The 18,317-nt window shown below is 41.9% G+C and overlaps 1 protein-coding gene across 1 annotated transcript in view; it reads right to left on the bottom strand.

The window, feature by feature from the left end:
* The window catches only part of LOC134447328 (solute carrier organic anion transporter family member 1C1-like), a 52,532-nt gene that overhangs the window by 26,055 nt on the left and 8,160 nt on the right, over window positions 1-18,317 (bottom strand). Inside the window, exon 2 of the mRNA XM_063196738.1 lies at window positions 8,583-8,724. Within this exon, the coding sequence (XP_063052808.1) occupies window positions 8,583-8,667 (85 nt within the window). The 5' untranslated portion in view covers window positions 8,668-8,724. The remainder of the gene's footprint in view (window positions 1-8,582; window positions 8,725-18,317) is intronic.

An 18,317-nucleotide genomic window follows, 5' to 3' on the forward strand; every position in this document is an offset into this window, starting at 1 on the left:
AGAGAGAGAGAGAGAGAGAGAGAGAGAGAGAGAGAGAGAGAGAGAGAGAGAGAGAGAGAGAGAGAAGAAATAGTTTACCGGTCTGTATGCATTTGTGTGAGATGTATGTGCTGTAGTGTTGTGTCATGTATGTGGGTATGTATGAAAGTCTTCCAATATATATATAGTTTGCTGTTTGAAATGCATTTTATTACACTGAATATGTATACCGTTTGTCTTCTAATGTGATCCTTGTGATATAACCTTCATTATCTTTTAAAGTAACTGTGCGTTTTATTAAGTAAGGTGTTTGGATACAATTTATTCCATTTTTGTATGTTATTTCTGGAGGCAAATATATTTTTTTCCATATCCAGTACCTTCTCTATCGTATTGTACCATAATCTTAATTCTGGTTGTTTTTGCTGTTTCCATAACCTAGTGATCTGTTTTATTGCTGTTAGTCTTAAAAGGTTGAATAGTTTGTAGTGTTTTCTTTTAATTATGTGTGCTATGTTAATGCCTAAGAGATGAATTGCCGTTAGAGGTTCCTTTAGTCCAAGGATATGCGAAATGGCTCGTTTCACTTCCTCCCAGAATGGTGTAATTTTATGGCATGAGAAAAACACATGTGTATGTGTGCCTTGCTCCCCACAGCCTCTCCAGCATTTCCCTTCAGATCCTAGCAAATGAACGCTCTGAATTGGTACCAAAAAGAACCTTTGATTTATCTTCCAACCAAACTCCCTCCAGTACTTTGTTTGTGTTGTTTCAAAATTCTCTTTCCAGGATTCTCTCCATTCATTGTCTGAAATATTTATCTCCATTTCCTTCTCCCATTTAACTTTTGCATTATATATAATCTTTTCCATTTTTTGTATTGTTTTATAGGCCCCTGCTAATCCACCTCGACTTTCCCTTTTGTTTCTATAATTTAACAGAAAATTTAACACACTGTTTGTTTCCTTTTCAGTATTTTGTTGAATGTAACTCCTTACCTGTAAGTATTTAAAGAAATGCTTTTGTGGTAGTTTGTATCTAGCTGATAGAGTTTCAAATGTTTGAAGTATATTTTCTTCAGAGAGTTGTGCAAATATGGTTAGTCCTGCTTCTGCCCACTGGTCCAAGATGTTATCATGTGCTGCCTTAAAGTCTGGATCATACCTCATTTGTCTTAATCTCACACTGTTGCTGTGGATTTTTAAATACTTACATAGTCGTCTCCAGTTCTTTATTGTGTTACTGATGCAGAATGTTTGTAGGTATTGTTTTTGTGTATCTGTTCTGAGGAAAGGCAGTGAGCCGATCACACCATTTGATATTTCCTTTTCAATACTAATCCATTTTGTTCCAAGATCTCCTCCCATCCATTTCGTTATTGTTATAATCTGTGTTGCATAAAAGTAATTTTGTAGATGTGGAACCCCTAAACCTCCTTCTTCTTTAGGTTGAGTTAGTATCTGAAATTTAATCCTGTGTTTTTTACCATTCCATATAAAATCGGAAATTTTTTTATTCCATGTACTAAAAAATGTTGGTGGTAATACAATTGGTAATGCTTGAAATAAAAAAAGTAGTTGTGGAAGCACCATCATTTTAATAGTTTCAACCCTACTGTATATGCCTTCAGGGATTAATTTCCACCTGTTAAGGTCATTACTTATCTTCAATTCTAAAGCGTTATAATTGTTTTCGTATAAATCATTCAAATTTTGACTAATGCGTATTCCTAAATATTTAATAACTTTGGAGTCCCATTTAATACTGTACTGCTGTTTTAGTGATGTATTCAATTCACTTCCAATAGTTAAAGCCTCACATTTAGTTTTATTAATTTTGTATCCTGAAATATTACTGTATTCTTCTATCTCACCCATCAAGTGCTGTAATGAATGCTCTGGGGAAGTCAGATAAAGTATAATGTCATCAGCGAATAGTGATAATTTATGAGTTTCCTTTCCAATTTCTATCCCTTTAATATTTTTATTTTGCCTTATAGCTAATGCTAAGATTTCAATATAGATTGTAAAAAGGAGTGGGGATAGAGGGTCACCTTGTCTTGTACCCTTTTGAATGGTAAATTGTCTGGATAATGTACCGTTTGTTTTGACTGCTGAAACAGGTTTAGTGTATATTGCTTTAATCCATTGGCAGAATTTCTCCTCTAAGTCAAAACTTAACATTGCTTCAAACATAAATGACCATTGGGCTAGATCAAAAGCTTTTTCTGCATCTAAAGTCAACATAATTAGAGATTCCTTTTCATTTTTATTTACATAATCAATTATATTTAAAGTTCTTCTTATGTTGTCTGTTAGAAGGCGACCTGGGATAAACCCACATTGATCAGTATTTATAATGTCTGTAATAATGTGTTTTAATCTTTTTGCAAGAATTGATGTTATTATTTTGTGGTCTGTATTTAATAATGATATTGGTCTATAAGATGCACAGTCTCTCGGATCTTTCCCTTCTTTATGGATCAGTGTGATTGTGGAAGATGACCAAGTTGGGGCCCATCTTCCTGTGTCTAGCGCATGATTATAGGCTTGTACCAGTATGGGGCTAAGTTGATCTTTAAGTGCTCTGTAGAATTCATTTGTGAAGCCATCGTCACCTGGTGATTTCCCTTGTTTTAAACCTTGAATTTCCATATTTACTTCTTCCAATGTAATAGGCATTATTAACATTTTATTTTTGGCTTGTGCTACTTTTGGTATTTCAAGCTTTTTAAGATAGTTCTGGATATGTTCTTTATCTACTTCTTTGTCTGTCTTATATAGTTCTTCATAATACTTTGCAAATTCTTCTGCTATCTCATCTTTGTCCCTTATCACTTTATCTTGATTACTGTTAATTTGCGTTATATGTGTCCTCTTTTGTTGTTTCTTTAATTTATAGGCCAGGACTTTCAGTGCTTTTGGTCCTCCATCATACTGCTCCTGTTGCGTGAATTTCATTAATTTCTCAATCTCCATCATACGCAGTTTATCTAATTTTTTCCTTTTATCTTCCAGTTCTAACTTAACCTCTTTATTATTTGTCCTACTGTGTTGCAACTCTAAATATTTTATTTCTTGGGTTAATTGTTTTTCAAGTACGACTTTTGATCTACTTCTCGCAGAGGAATAAGATATAATTATTCCTCTTAACACTGCTTTCATTGTTTCCCATAAAGTAACAGGGTCTATATCCGGTGTATCATTCATTTCCATATATAATTTTAGTTCCAATTTCAGTTTTTCAATAAATGCAGTTTCTTCTAATAGAGAATTGTTCAGTGTCCACAAAGATTTGCCTTTTTTTCCATTAAGATTTAAAGTCAAAGAAATAGCGGCATGGTCAGATATATTAATGGAGCTAATCTGACATGTTTTTACTAGATTACTGTTGTTTTCGTACATAAAGAAGTAATCTAATCTATTATATATTGAGTGCCTTCCTGAATAGCAGGTGTATTCTTTTTTCCCTTGGTGGAATTCTCTCCATACATCAACTATTCCTAATTCTAGACATGCTTTCCTTAGTACATCAGCATTCTTTTCAGCTTTGTGTACCCTAGAGCTTGTTGAATCTAGCTTGTTATTCATTATCAGATTTAGGTCTCCAGCCATTATAACTACTCCCTTTGCCTTTGTTACTAGCATATCAAGTATCTGAGTCATTAATTCCGTACTTGTATCTGGTGGGTAGTATACATTTAAAAAAGAAAACTGTTTCCCTCCTATTCTTCCCACTACCAATACATATCGTCCGTCTTTGTCCATATAACAGTCATCCATTTCAAAGGCTATATGTCTTTTAATTATTATTGCTACTCCCCTTTGCTTTGTATTATATGAACTAAAATAAACTTCACTATTTGTGATTTTCTTTAATTTCTCATGTTCATCTTTCTCTAAATGGGTTTCTTGTAGGTACATTATGTCCGCCTTCTCATTTCTCATTACCAATAAAATCTTCTTTCTCTTAATAACATTATGCATTCCATTTACATTCAGTGATATTATTTTTAGATCAGTCATTGTCTAATTGAATAAATGTAAGTACTCTTTGCAAATATTAACATGTCATACATATCTATGTGTATGTAAGATTGAATGGTTTCAGCATGTATATGTGTAGGTGTGAATAGACCGGTAATATGAAAGAGAAAGAAAGACAACATACAGACAGAAAGAATTAAGCACATGCAATAGACAAAGACAAAACAAGTAAACGTGGACTCACATACAGTGATCTGGTTCCATATGTACCCCCTCCATGTAGGATGGTATCTTGTGGTGAGTGATGTTACTGGTATCCTTAGGATCTGGGTGATTGCCAATGTTATCAGCAAACTCATTCCCAATTATGTCAGCTTGTTTAACCCCCCCTACCCCCAACCCCGCCAGGTTCCAAATGTTTAACTTACTTTCCCATATACTACATTTATGTTTGTATTGGACCAATACATAAATGAGTTTAAAAAAAATAATAATAATAATAAAAAAAATAATAATAATGAAAAAATATTAAATAATAATAATAATAATAATAATAATAATAATAATAATAATATAAAAAAGACCCAAAACAGTTGAAGGAAAACTCCTTCTTACTTTGTAACCAACACAGAGGCTGAAAAGGTATTTAACTAAGATAAGTCTCCTTGCTGAGATGTAAAGTAAGGTCAAAGTGTCTATGCAGTAGGCCTATGCCTGTATTTTCTAAATATTAACTTCAGCCGTCAGAAAAAGAGAAGACAGAAATACATAAATACATAGATCAATAAAGATAATAATAAAAAATAAATAAATAAATAAATAAATAAAAAAAAAACAACAACTAAATATCGAAGTTAAGAAATCAGTACCCCCCCAGCCCCCCCCCCCCCCCCCCCCCACCCCACCCCCCACCAAAGCAGAGAGAGAGAATGAGAGTGAGAGGAGACAGAGATCACCCTACGTCCACATAATGCCTAGGGAGGAAATAACTAGCAAATAACCTTTCTTTCCTTTGGTAGTCCAACTAAAAAGTTTCTTTACAAAACAGAAAACAAAAAAGCAAAACTTTCCCCTTCTAAGTTATTATTTAATCAAACTAGAGCATTTTTTTCTTTTTTCTTTTTTCCTCTTCTTTCTCTTTCACCAATGCCACTAACCCCAAAAATAAAGTTGATTGTCCCCCCCCCTACACCCCCCTAACCAGAGCAGGGAGAGAGAGAGAGACAGAGAGAGAGAGAGAATAATCCAAATAATACAAAGGGAGCATTTACTCACTCTCTATCAAGTCAGCACACACACAAATAGTATAACTTTCAATTTTGTATTATTATTATTATTTGTAACCAAACTAAGGCTTTTTTTAAAAAAAAATAGAAAACAAAGGTTTTTTTTCTTCTCTTTTACCAATGGCAGTAACCCAAACAAAGTTATAATAGCCCTTTTTACCATGATTAATCAGTAGTTGTCCCCCCTCTACCACCCCACCACCCCAGACCAGAGCACAGAGAGAGAGTGAGAGAGAGAGGTCGCCCTCCATCCGACCAAAAAAAAAGGAGCGTTTACGCACTCTATATCAAGATAGCAAAATTTTATATTATTATCATTATTATTTATAGCCCAACAATGGCTTTTTTAGAAAACACTTTTTTTTCACTTAAATTTCCTCTCTCTTTTTTTTTTTTTTAAACCCAACTGATGTTTTTTTTCTAGTACCAATGCCAGTTTTTTAGAAAACAAAGTTTTGTTTTTTTTTCCTTTCCCCTTAAATTTCCTCTCTCCCCCTCTCTCTTTTTTTTTTTCCTAGTACCAATGCCAGTATCCCCCCACCCCCACCCCAGAGCAGAGCACAGGAGGGGGAGAGAGGGAGAGAGAGAGAGAGAGAGAGAGAGAGAGAGAGAGAGAGAGAGAGAGAGAGAGAGAGAGAGGCACTGGGCACCTGAAGATCTTCCCCCTCTCGAAGATGAGTCTGTTGTTAAATCAGTTTTTCTTATCCCCCCCCCCCCCCCCCCCCCCCCCCCCCCCCCGCCCACCCCCCATCCCCCATCCCTAGAGAGAGAGAGAGAGAGAGAGAGAGAGAGAGAGAGAGAGAGAGAGAGAGAGAGAGAGAGAGAGAGAGAGAGAGAGAGAGAGAGCGCAAAGGAAGCTTATTTCCATTAGGTCCATTGGCTTTTCTTGCAGATTTTCATGTCCAGAATGTTCCTGGGATGCCATTTATCCTATGCACCTAAAAAAAAAAAGATCCTTTCTCGGTCCATGGATGAAAAAAAGGGGCGATCATCCTCACTTGATCCTCTTCAAAAGGGGGAGCAATAGCTTAACTCTGTCCATGACTGAAAAAAGGGGTGATCATTGTCAATTGAGCTTTTACAAACAAAACAAAACAAAACAAAAAAAGTGGGGAAAAAAAGAACTTTACACTATCCATGAATGAAAAAAATGGGGTGATCATCCTCAAACGAGCTTCTTTAAAAAGGAGAAAAGGAGAAGTTTACTCTGACCATGAAAAAAAAAGGGTAGGCTATATCTTAATCACCAGATGTGGTGATCATCCTCAATTGAGCTTCTTTAAGAGGAGAAAAAAGATAAGTTTATTCTGTCCATGAGTGAACGAAAAGTGTAGTCTATCTCATTTACCAGATTCGGTAGGCCTATCTTCAGTTCCGTTTCTTCAGAGAGAGCGCCGGCCAAAATATCCAGTCTTGGGAAGGTAGCCTATACTCCGTCAGCTTGACACAGTTATGACGAGTAGCTTCGGTCTCAATATTTTCCATTGAGTTTCTGTAATAGGGCTTCTGTTTTTTCATCCAGTTTTTCCTTTCCTTTCCGACGCGTCTCTGTCCGTCCTGCGTGCGCCCGATTTTGCGTCTGTTGTTCTCCGAGGATCCCTTGTGCCTGGAGTGCCGCATACGCCTCTGTCGCCGTGTTGTACACCTGCTCTCCACCTCCTATTTTGACCTTCAATTTCGCAGGATACTTGAAATGCGATTTGATACCACTTTCCTTCAGCTGCTTTTTGATCTCGGTGAATTGTCTCCGCTTGTTCATTATCTCGCTGGAGTAATCCTGGTCAAAATAGATGATCTCCTCATCGAACTTGATAGGGGTCCTCTCCTTATCCCAAGCGGCGTCCAGAACCCTCTGTTTTGTCTGCCATGTTAGGAAACGGACGATTATTGAGCGTGGTTTAGTGTTTTCTGGCTTCTCCTGTTGCGGCGCGTTTCCAACCACCGTTGTCTGTACTGCGGATCTGTGTGCGGCTACTATGAACAGTTCTGTATCGGGAATGCCGAGTTTTCCACTAATTAATTCTTCTATGAATTTCACCATGTCTGCTCCCTCTGCTCCTTCTTTAACTTGGTAGATTCTGATGTTATTTTGTCTCGACTTATTTTCGAGATATTCGATTCTCGCAGCCATACGACTTTGATTGATCAACAGGTGAGATATAATTTCTTTTAGGGTCGGCTCCTTGTCTTCCAAATTACTGATTCGGTCTTGCGCTTCAATTACTTCTTTTTTTGTATCCTTTACTTCCTCCTGGATCCCTTTAATTTCTCGAGTCAGTTTCCCAATCTCTTGTTTTGTTTCCTCGGCGTTTTTGTTGAAATCTTGCCGGAATGCGGTGATTTCGGATTTTATTGCCATCATCAAAGTTTGCATGTCAGTCTCAGCTGGTTGCTCACCTGCTGCCATGTTCTTCCTTTGTTTGGACTTCTGTTGCGATTTCGGTTTCTTGATCTTTTTCTCCGTGGTCTCTCCCGAACGTAAATTCATTCCTTCATTCATTCAGTTTTCCTCATTTTCATTTTGGGATTTCGTTTTTAATATATTTAAACATTCGCGGGGTTGGAAGGGTTAGCGTTTTAAGCTGACACCATCACACCGGAACCGGAAACCTACACGGATCCATTGACTTTCACTAGCTTAGCGACATATTCCCTCTTTTAACTTGTCTTAAAGCAAGACAACGCTTAACATGAAAAATAAGACACTTAAGCACCTTTATAAACCCCAGCCAACGATTTTAACTGTAGTAAGCCCCAAAATAGTGGCATACCCCTAATAAAGAAACGTTTTAAGTGAGTCAGGCCCGGGTGGAAAATATAGTGTGTGTGTGTGTGACACTGTGCAGGAAATGGTCATAAAGGGTACTGCAACTATGCTGCTTATTGAAACTGGGCTGCCTATTGCCAAATTTTTGCAGCTAAAAATGGCTATTTTTGGAAATTCAAAATGGTGGACCATGGAGAAGATCCCCCTTTTCATTTATGAAAAGAGCAATTTTTCCAGTCATGATGAATTTGGTGGTGGTGGTAAGTATTTATGGAAAAGGTAACATTAGAGAATGGGCAGCATGAATTCTGGAAATAAAGATCTAAAAATCTCACACAGTGCCCCTTTAAGATATCTTTTTGGCCTTTTTGACGTTATTCATGATAGTATAGTGAAGATGGTGACAGGAAGCGAGTGAGGAGAGAGAGACGAGGAAGGGCTGGCAAAGGACCCGGGACGGGAATCGAACCCAGGTAGGCCACATAGTAGACGAGTGCCCTACCATTATGCCACGGTAGGCCTGGGAAATACAATTTTACATCAAATCATGACACAGGCACTCACCTATCTCGAAGCTGCCGTCGATGATGCCGATTAAATAACTGGGAATGTCAAATCTCCTCTCCAGCTGGGTGATTGTGCTCTTCATGTAACTCCCAGATAACGCCTTTGCAAAGTAGGCGAAGGACAAGGCTGCAAGGAATATCTGTGGACACAAAGACAAGATAGCGATCAATACCCATTCCTGACCCAAAGTGCAGCACGCAACCAATACATAGTTATGTTCAGACTGAAGCCAATCTGCTCTGTGAGCATGAAGGACGTCACTGGTCATGCATAATAACACATACGCAGACACGCACGTGCGCACACACACAAACACACACACACTTAAAGAAAATGGTATATAAGGCAGACAGTCTGAGAGTCAGTCAGTCAGTCAGGCGCACACACACACACACACACACACACACACACACACACACACACACTTGAAGAAAATGGTGTACAAGACAGACAGTCTGAGAGAAGGGAGAAAATTGGGTCTTGTTGTATGCCCTGTTTTTCAAAAATGTTCCACAATGAGAGAGAAAGGGAGCGAGCGTGAGAGAGCGAGAGAGAGACTTTCAGGGTTGCATGGATGAATGAATGAATGAATGAATGAATGAATGAGCAAGTTCAAAGTGAGAAAGAAAATGCAGCACTACATCATCACCCTCTCCCTACGCCACTACCCTCTGAGTGCTGGAGGAAGATAGCAAGAACATGAGTGGGTGACAGACACCAAGACAGAGAGATGAAGACAGAGAGGAGACCGCAAGACAGACATTGTGTGATGGGAGGGAGGGAGAGAGAGAGAGAGAGAGAGAGAGAGAGAGGGGATGAGGGAGAGGTGTGATGCGAGAGAGCAAGAAAGAGAAAGAGAGAGAGAGAGAGAGAGAGAGAGAGGATGAGGGAGAGGTGTGATGCGAGAGAGCAAGAAAGAGAAAGAGAGAGAGAGAGAGAGAGAGAGAGAGAGAGAGAGACCACCATCATCAGTGAGGAGGAGAGTATTCTGTCTGTCTGGCTGCAGCCGCCACTCATCTCCCATCTCCAAGCCAATGGCTCTGGCCCCATGGAGGGGGATTAGGCTGCAGACACACAATCAGCGCGGGACTGGACACCTGGCATAGCAGGCATCTCCCGGTGGCTTAAAGGGGCCCCTGTGTTTTTTTTTTTTTTTTTTACATTTCTGAAAATAGGGGACCACGAGAGTGCGAGGCCCACCGGTGAGTCAGTTCTGTAGGGGCCCCTTTAAGCCAAAATTGCCCGGCCCTATTTCTCCCCCATTGCTGCCCTGGCTGTAGCCAGACAATCCCGCTCACCTACTGCTCGCCTCACACGCAGGCTGACACATCACCATCAACGCAGCACATGGCCAATGACTTAGGCCCGGTAATTGGAAACAGGTGAGAGCCCAGTCAGCCCTGTGTGTGAATTTGTGTGTGTGTTTGTGTGCGTGCGTGCATGCCTGCGTACATGTGTGTGTGTGGGCACCAAAATAACCCTGTCCAGGAGATGGTGGGCAGTGTTGTCAGATGCCTCTGATGAGAAAGTAGAGGGCAGTCAGTGGGAAAGAATGAGAGAGAGAGAAAGAGAGAGAGAGAGAGAGAGAGAGAGAGAGAGAGAGAGAGAGAGAGAGAGAGAGAGAGAGAGAGAGAGAGAGAATGTGTATGTGTGTGTGTGCGTGTGTGTGTGCGTGCGTGCGTGCATGCGTGCTGGCGTGTGTGTGCGCGCGTGCGTGCGTGCGCGTGCGCGTGTGCGTGCGTGCGTGTGTGTGTCAGACACCAGCTGTGTAAGGTGCTCTTTCAGTGCATGGGCTCCAAGGTCTTTGATAGTTAATTGGATTCAAATGAAAGGCTGACATGGAAAAGGGAAATCATTCCTTTTTTTCAGCTGATGCTCTTCTTGCACACCTCACCAGCACACACCACCGCTGCAGCAAGGAAACCTGTAGCTCTAGCCATGAAAGTTCCAGTAAAGGGACCATATTACACAAACATCACTTGTTGCACATTTTAGTTTTGCACATATAGTAGTGGCACCATACACCGCTAAGTCAGTTAGTTGGTCAGTCAGAACACAGTTTGCTTTTATGAGGGTGTGCACCAGGTAGATCTGCTTAGCCTCGCGACGCCATCCTCTGTACTCCACCCAAAGATTTTGGCTCCGCACATCGTCTGGCAAAAGCCTCAAGCTCGGTTCTCTCAGTGTTTCGCCAATCAGCAAACAGTTGAGAGTGGTGACGTAGAACTCACCCGCGAGCTCCGTTACTGATTGGTTAAGGTAACTATAGTCATACTTTCGTTTTGTTATTTGTATGCTTTTGCGACGCTATAACGTAACAGGCATGCTAATAAAGCACAATATGGGTTTTCATTTGAGTTTGGAACTTCAATTAATTTAAATGATAGAGTAAGATCAGACCATCTCCCATCGTCCACGCCGGAGACGGATTCCTCATGGCTTTTGCCCGGGCTATTCGCCCAGGCTAAGATCTGCTGACCTCACGGAAAATATGAGCGATATAATACATGGGTTTCACGTTTGTAAACAATCCCTGGCTGAGCGACCCTGGCTGCGCGACCCTGGCTGCGCACTGTTCAACCTCTGATTGTTGGAAATCGCTATCGGTCAAAAGATGAGCTCACGTGGTTGGCTGCCAGTATCTTGCCCTTACCTTCCCTTCCTCACAACATAAATGTTTGTACATGAAAAAACCTATGCATACAATCAGTCAATATAAACAATCAGTCTGCTCTACTCTATGAGGCTAACCTGGTAAAAAATACAAGCACTCACCTACTGAAGCTTACAAAACACATGATGGCATTCATGAGCCCCTGAGTCTAATTGAAAAGCTGTGTGTTGCATGTTAAGTGTTTCTTAACCTTTCATTAATTGTAACCTTTTATTTTAACCTTTTAAATAGAACAGCAGATCATATCATATGTTATCATAAGAGGCTCGCCGCAGGATATGAAATCTGTTCAAAGGGACTGTTTTGTCAAACCAAAAAATGTCATTCTTTCCACCAAGACTTTTTTCATACATAGAAGAAAACCCGAGCAACAGGAAGAAAATGTGCAAATGCACACCCTTGAGCGAACGGCAATCAATTGCTGCGGGTCGTTCTCCACACTGGCTTCAGAGTCTAACGGGGGTACAGAGAATAGTGCTGCTCTTTCCACACACGAAAGGAAAAAGGAGAACAGAGAAATGGTTACATCAGGTGTGAGTCGCAGCACACAACATCCATCCATCCATCCATCCATCCATCCATCCATCCATCCATCCATCCATCCATCCATCCATCATCCATCCATCCACCCACCATCCATCCATCCATCCACCATCCATCCATCCATCCATCCAAGGAGAAATGGTTATAGCTGGTGTGAGTCTCAACATGCCCTATTATTATAATCATTTTATTATTAGAAAAATGTGCACTATTACAATCATTTTCACTTCGTTCGTTCTTGGAAGTGTACTGTGCTCCAGCCATCATGGTTTTGCTGTACCAGTTCAACCAACTAGCCTCTCCAACCACTGACATATATAAAAGTATACGTAGTAATGATTCAGACCAATGAGTCCAACCTTTGGCTTTGTTCTCCAGCTGTAGATGTCTTACTATTCAGTGTATAAGTGCATAAAACACTCACTAAAATACTCAGTCTCTCCTTCCCTCACAAGTGTACATTGTCTCTTGGGCACACAATCATGCACAAAAAAGCACAAATACTCAAAAATGCCTGCACACGCACGCACACACACAGGCATGCACGAAAGCACACACACACACACACACACACACACACACACACACACACACACACACACACACACACACACACACACACACACACACACACACACACACACACACACACACAGCATCACTACAAAGCGTTTCCATCATTAATGTCTGTCCCAAGTCACAGCTCATTCCAGCCTGAGGAAATAGAAAGGTTGCTGCTTACATCTTGACACCTTGGAAGTCTACCGTTTGGGAGAATGCAGAGTAGAATACATCTGTGACTGTGGGTTAGTGCTGCTGCTCACTGTGCCTTATTTTGACACAAGTGGAGTAGTTTTTCAGAGATTTCTCAATCAAACACTCTTCTCTTCCTTTGAATAAGCGCTGTCATTAAATATGTATCCCTGTCAAATTATTTTGCCTATAGTCATAGTACATTTGTCTTTGTTGCATGTGGACAACATTACTTAATAACAGATTAAAAAAATCTGATACCTATGTAGAACTATTCTCTTTCGGACTCTTTCTTTAACCAAAATAAAGCTCGTATAGCTCCCTTGTGTATGAAATGCGCGATAGAAAAAAAGTTGCCTTGCCCTGCCAGACCACTGCAAAGGTTGTGTGGCCTAGATTCTCTCTCTTTCATGTGCCTGATTTTGCGCTTGCTGTGTCACCATGGTGATTTCAACTGAAAGCATCAATTTCAGCTCAGGCCCTCGCTGGCTGGCTGTTTGGCCGTCACACAGCGACTGACTGGTCTCATGAACACTTCTTGTGCTGCCTCACCAAATCATTTTTTTTTTCAATTTTCATTTTCACACAATACAATCCCGCATCAAAAGGAGACCTGTAGTCTGGGAAATAACTACAATAGGTTATTTAGTCAATAGGGGCAAATCAAGTATAGTGTGAAATTATGTTATAGGCCTTCATATTATTTCATTGTTCATAGCCATCCATCCTATTTGTAGCATAATAATATCATAGGTATAATGGGCTCCTGCTCAAACAATGTCAATCAAAAACCCCTGCAGCACCAGTGTAGCCTGAGTTATGTGCCTGCATGTGCCAACTTCCAGGCATACCGAATACAGCTGCTAGAATAGACTCTAAGCCCTGCTCCTGAAAAGAAAAAAAAGAAAATAAGTCATCATCAATAATCCATGTGCTTCCCAACAGGGGCAGGTCTAAAGCCCACAAGAAGAATGCCAGCCTTGTTTGCCTCTCATGGTTCCGGCCCCAGTGGCCGGCCGAGCTGCGTTTAAGTGGGTCACCGGCGCCGCGGCTCTTGTCATTTCCCACGGTTGTTGTGCCACTTCCGTCCGTGGTCGCTTGTTGCTGACGGACCTCCAGCTCTGTTCCCATTCCAAGAGCAGTGTACACTACACAGCGCAGACGGCACATCGGGTTGCTGCGACCTCCCTGTCTGCTGTGCTACGCCACCCTGCCCCTATGCCTACACACAGGCGACGAAGCCCTGGGGCTGGGACGGGCTGGAGGAGAGGGCTGGAGTTATGGGGCTGGTACTGGGGCTGGGGCTGGGGTAGAGAGGGCTGGGGCTGGGGCTGGGGCTGGGGCTGCAAGAGAGGGCTGAGTCTCGGACTGGGTCTTGGGAGAGGGCTGGGGCTGGGGCTGGGACTGGGGCTAGTTAAGGAGGAAGGCAAAATGAGCTGAAGAACTCCAGTCTATCAGTCGTGAGGCCATGGCTCAGTGACACACAAGACATGCGGGGGTGGCTCAGAGCCGTTCGGCAACCCAAAGGTTGCAGGTTCGAGCCCCGCTCTGCCTGACCCCATCGATGTGCCCTTGAGCAAGATACCGGTGTGTGAATGTGAGTGTGAATGGGTGAATGTGAGGCATACAATGTAAATTGCTTTGAGTGCTCAAAGGAGTGGAAATGCGCTATATAAATGCAGTCCATGTTCTTTGGTTTTAGTGCACTAAATAGTTTGAAACGTCAGCAGATGTTTTGCTATGTAATGTGGTACAGCTAAACAAACTGAAATGAAAGCAGAACCAATGCCTGCAACCTTCTGATGGAAAAAAGTGGGACAACAGCGCAAGAAAAGAAAGAAAAAAAGCAAACAAGCCAACAAGCAATTGGAAACTCGTTGTGGATGAACACTATTCAATTCTATGGAACACAACATTCAGGAAGTGTTCAACAAGTCGCGCAGTATTCGGAGGGTTTTTCTGGTTCGATTCCAGTGCTTAACTGACAACACCAAAGTGTCCTTGAGCAAGATGCTGACTGAACCTTGCACTGTTCCCAACACATTGGCTGGCATAGCGGCCTCCTGTCATGGTGTATGGGAGAGTAGAGGGTGTACATGGGTAGGTGGGTGTGAGGCTTTAGGCGCTGTGCAGAGAGAGAGAGAGAGAAAGCATTAAACGCTGCATGCATTGATACATTTGCCAACATACAGTACACTGGCTATAGACACTGAATGTACCGGTACACAAGGACAGTATTCCCTGAAAGACCATAGTGCCTCATTTATCAACAGTGTGTATGTAGCAATACCTCCTAAATTTGTGCGTTTTCTAATTATGGCAACAAGTCTTGCTTAAATACTTGCATAATGATTGCAATATTGCCATTACCAACTCACTTCACCTGTTTCGCAATTAGTTATTTTAGTCATATCAAAGACAGTACGCAACAAGGTGAATCAATTAAGTCATAAATGTGTAGCCCCTCTGAGTCACTTTCTTCTTCTACTGTCAGTACTGGCGGCATGGTAAAGTGCAATGCCCCTTCTGCCAGGGCTGGAGTATGAAACAGGACAGTCACAGGACACGCACATTTTTTACAATTATTTTCCTCCATCATAACATCTCACCCACTGCTCATGCGCACCGGAATCGTTTTTTCATCCATCATGACGTCTCACCCACTTCCCATGTGCACCAGAAAATTTTTTTAGCCACCATGGTGTCGCATGTGTCCTCAGGCCGCACCTCCGATGTTCCATACTACAGGACTGTGTCGGTAAGGACTGTGTAGTAGGAATGTTGTAGTAGTGTACTACTATGGTGTTTTCAACGGATAGATACAGTACTTTGTGTTTGTAGGTGTTCCACTGGTGGAGCCGTATGCATTATGAGGCTATAAACGGCTGATAAATGAGTCCCATGGTCTCTACCATACAGACAAGAAGACAGAAAGAGAGGAGGAGAAGGAGGAGGAGGAAGATGAGGAAGAGGAAGGGGAGGACGAGGAGGAAGAGGGAGGAGGATGAGAAAACGGCACGGTCCAATCATATTCCTGTGCTGCTTTGCTTTGGCCTGCAGGTGTTGTGATGAGCTGTGTGCCACTGGGGGATCTTGAATGTCAGGCGCATAATTGCCGACCCCCTGCAGTAGCAGCAGCAGCAGGTGCCAGCTTCCCTTCAGCCTGCAGACACATTTCCGGCTGTCCAGAGACACAGACAGGGGGGCACAAACAGGTCAGTTGTCCCAGGCCCAGGGAGAAAAGAGAGCCCAGATTTGGCTCCTCATTACCTGTCTTGTACAGTATGTATGTATCAGATGACTTTTGCCTTGGGCCCAGCCAAAGCTGTTAGCAGCCCCGCTGTGTCAGTTATGGTCTCGGAGGGAGGGGGGGATTCAAGGGGTACACATATGTTTGCTGAACCGCCGACAAAAACAAATGTGGGGTTTACTCTGCAACACACACTCAACAGCAAAACACACAAAAGCACGCGCACACACAAGCATGCACATGCGCACATGTCCACACACACACACACACACACACACACACACACACACACACACACACACACACACACACACACACACACACACACACACACACACACAAACACACACACAAAGCTTTTTATTTTTGACCTACCCAGAATAGCATCTAATTGTTTTTACAGAATGTCATTAAACTATTATATCATTGACATTAATTGTTTTGGGATGTCATCTCTCTCTCTCTCTCTCTCTCTCTCTCTCTCTCTCTCTCTCTCTCTCTCTCTCTCTCTCTCTAGTTGGCAGGGGATGGGGATTCATGGTAACGAGCCACTACATTTCCGTGACTCATTAGGCAGGCCATTGGGGCTCACGGCTTTGACAGGGCCAGCGATGGACCTCTTCCTCTGAGGGTGAATTCCAGCCACTTTGGAAGGCCCTGATGTTGTCCCATTATAGGGCAACTTAACAGCAGACTTTTGCAGACGAGCAACAAAGTGCAGGAAAATTGTGAGAAAAGATTCCCCTTCTTCTACTGTGAAAACACGAGCAAAACACCATCTCAACATCCACCATAATATGTAGCCACAACAACAGCAGCAGCAGCAGCAACAGCAGCAGCAGCATCAACAACAGTAAACAACAACAACAACAGCCGCAACAGCAACAACAGCAGCAGCAGCAGCAACAACAACAACAACAACAACAACAACAACAACAATCAAAACACCAACAACAATCATAACAACAACAACAGCAGTAGCAGCAACAGCAGCAGCAGCTCAAACTCAACCATCAGCCCATAAAGCATTAACAAAAAAATTGAGAATTTTTGCAAAATTATTTAAAATTGCCATTTGTAGACTGTGAAGTGAAAAGTTTTCATTTTCTGTGACATGACACATTTTTTTAACAGTGTCCACATTTAAGCAGCTTGTTTACAACTGTCTAATGCTGACGCAGTAGCTAATCCATCTGCAGGATAAAACCCTCTTTCTGAGCTCATCTAGAAGATCTGATCCTGTGCACAATGTCGGCCCTTTCTCTCAGCGCTCACAACACCACAGAGGTGTCTTAATATGGTCAGAGTCCAGAGCCTACTGTTTCCAGGAAGAATGTATACTTGCGCTGCTTGTGGGCCAGTGGGACGGACCAACCACATTTTCTTGGTATTGTGAGCTTTGCTGCGAATGTGGGATTTCAATCTCTACTTTGCTTGCTCGCTTTGCCAGTTCATACTTGCATGCACGCGCATTACATGTTTGAACTAACAACGGCTGAACTTGCTGCTCTAATACCTTGGAGGCGAAAAAGAAATCTCTTACTTTCTGCTAATCAGCCGTTTGTTATTTTTGGTGGTTGCCGCACTGACCGTGATTCACGTGCCATTATTATGTTAGCACATCGGCAGCCATTTCATAGCTGATGTGCTACAGCCGTGACTGGGCTGAGTGAGGTTCAAAGGGCTGAGTGAGGTTCATTCTTCAACTCTACACATTATCCCTTCGCTTGCAGGTGGTACAGTGGGAAAAACATCATTGAAGACAGAAGTTGGAGGTCACTGAAGCTTAAAGTTTTAACCATTTGTATAGTCAAGTCAAGTCAAGTCAAGTTGGTTTTATTGTCAATTTCTTTACATGCACTGGTCATACAAAGAATTTGAAATTACGTTTCTTGCTTTCCCATGCAGACATAGACTAATCTAGGTAAGGACATAGACAGTATAGACATAGACAGTACTCATACATGGACATAAGACAGTATGGACATAGACAGTGCTCATACAGACATTTAAAGTGCAGGACTGGACAACAGAAGACTTGTAGAGAACATACATTAAGAGGAGGTATTTTGTTGTGCTTTTTTCCCTAAAAGTCCTTTGTAGCGTTCTGACATAGTAATAGTAGCATTGAAGAAAAAAAAAAAAAATAATAATAAAAAAAAATAAACATTAAAAAGGGTCTATCAAGTACACCAGCAGCAGTCTGTGTGTGTGTGTGTGTGTGTGTGTGTGTGTGTGTGTGTGTGTGTGTGTGTGTGTGTGTGTGTGTGTGTGTGTGTGTGTTTTGTGTGTGTGTGTGTGTGTGTTTTGTGTGTGTGTGTGTTTAGTGCAGGTAGAAAGTGCGGTGTGCATGTGTGTGTGTGTGTGTGTATGAGTTGTGTGTCAGTGTGTGTATGTTTGGGTTTAGTGCAGAAAGTGCAGTGTGCTTGTGTGTGCGTGTGTGTGTGTGTGTGTATGTGTGTGCGTGTGCATGTTTTGAGTTAGTGCAGGTTGAAAGTTCAGTCACAGATGT

Source organism: Engraulis encrasicolus, chromosome 4, assembly GCF_034702125.1.
Source record: "Engraulis encrasicolus isolate BLACKSEA-1 chromosome 4, IST_EnEncr_1.0, whole genome shotgun sequence".
NCBI lineage: Eukaryota > Metazoa > Chordata > Actinopteri > Clupeiformes > Engraulidae > Engraulis > Engraulis encrasicolus.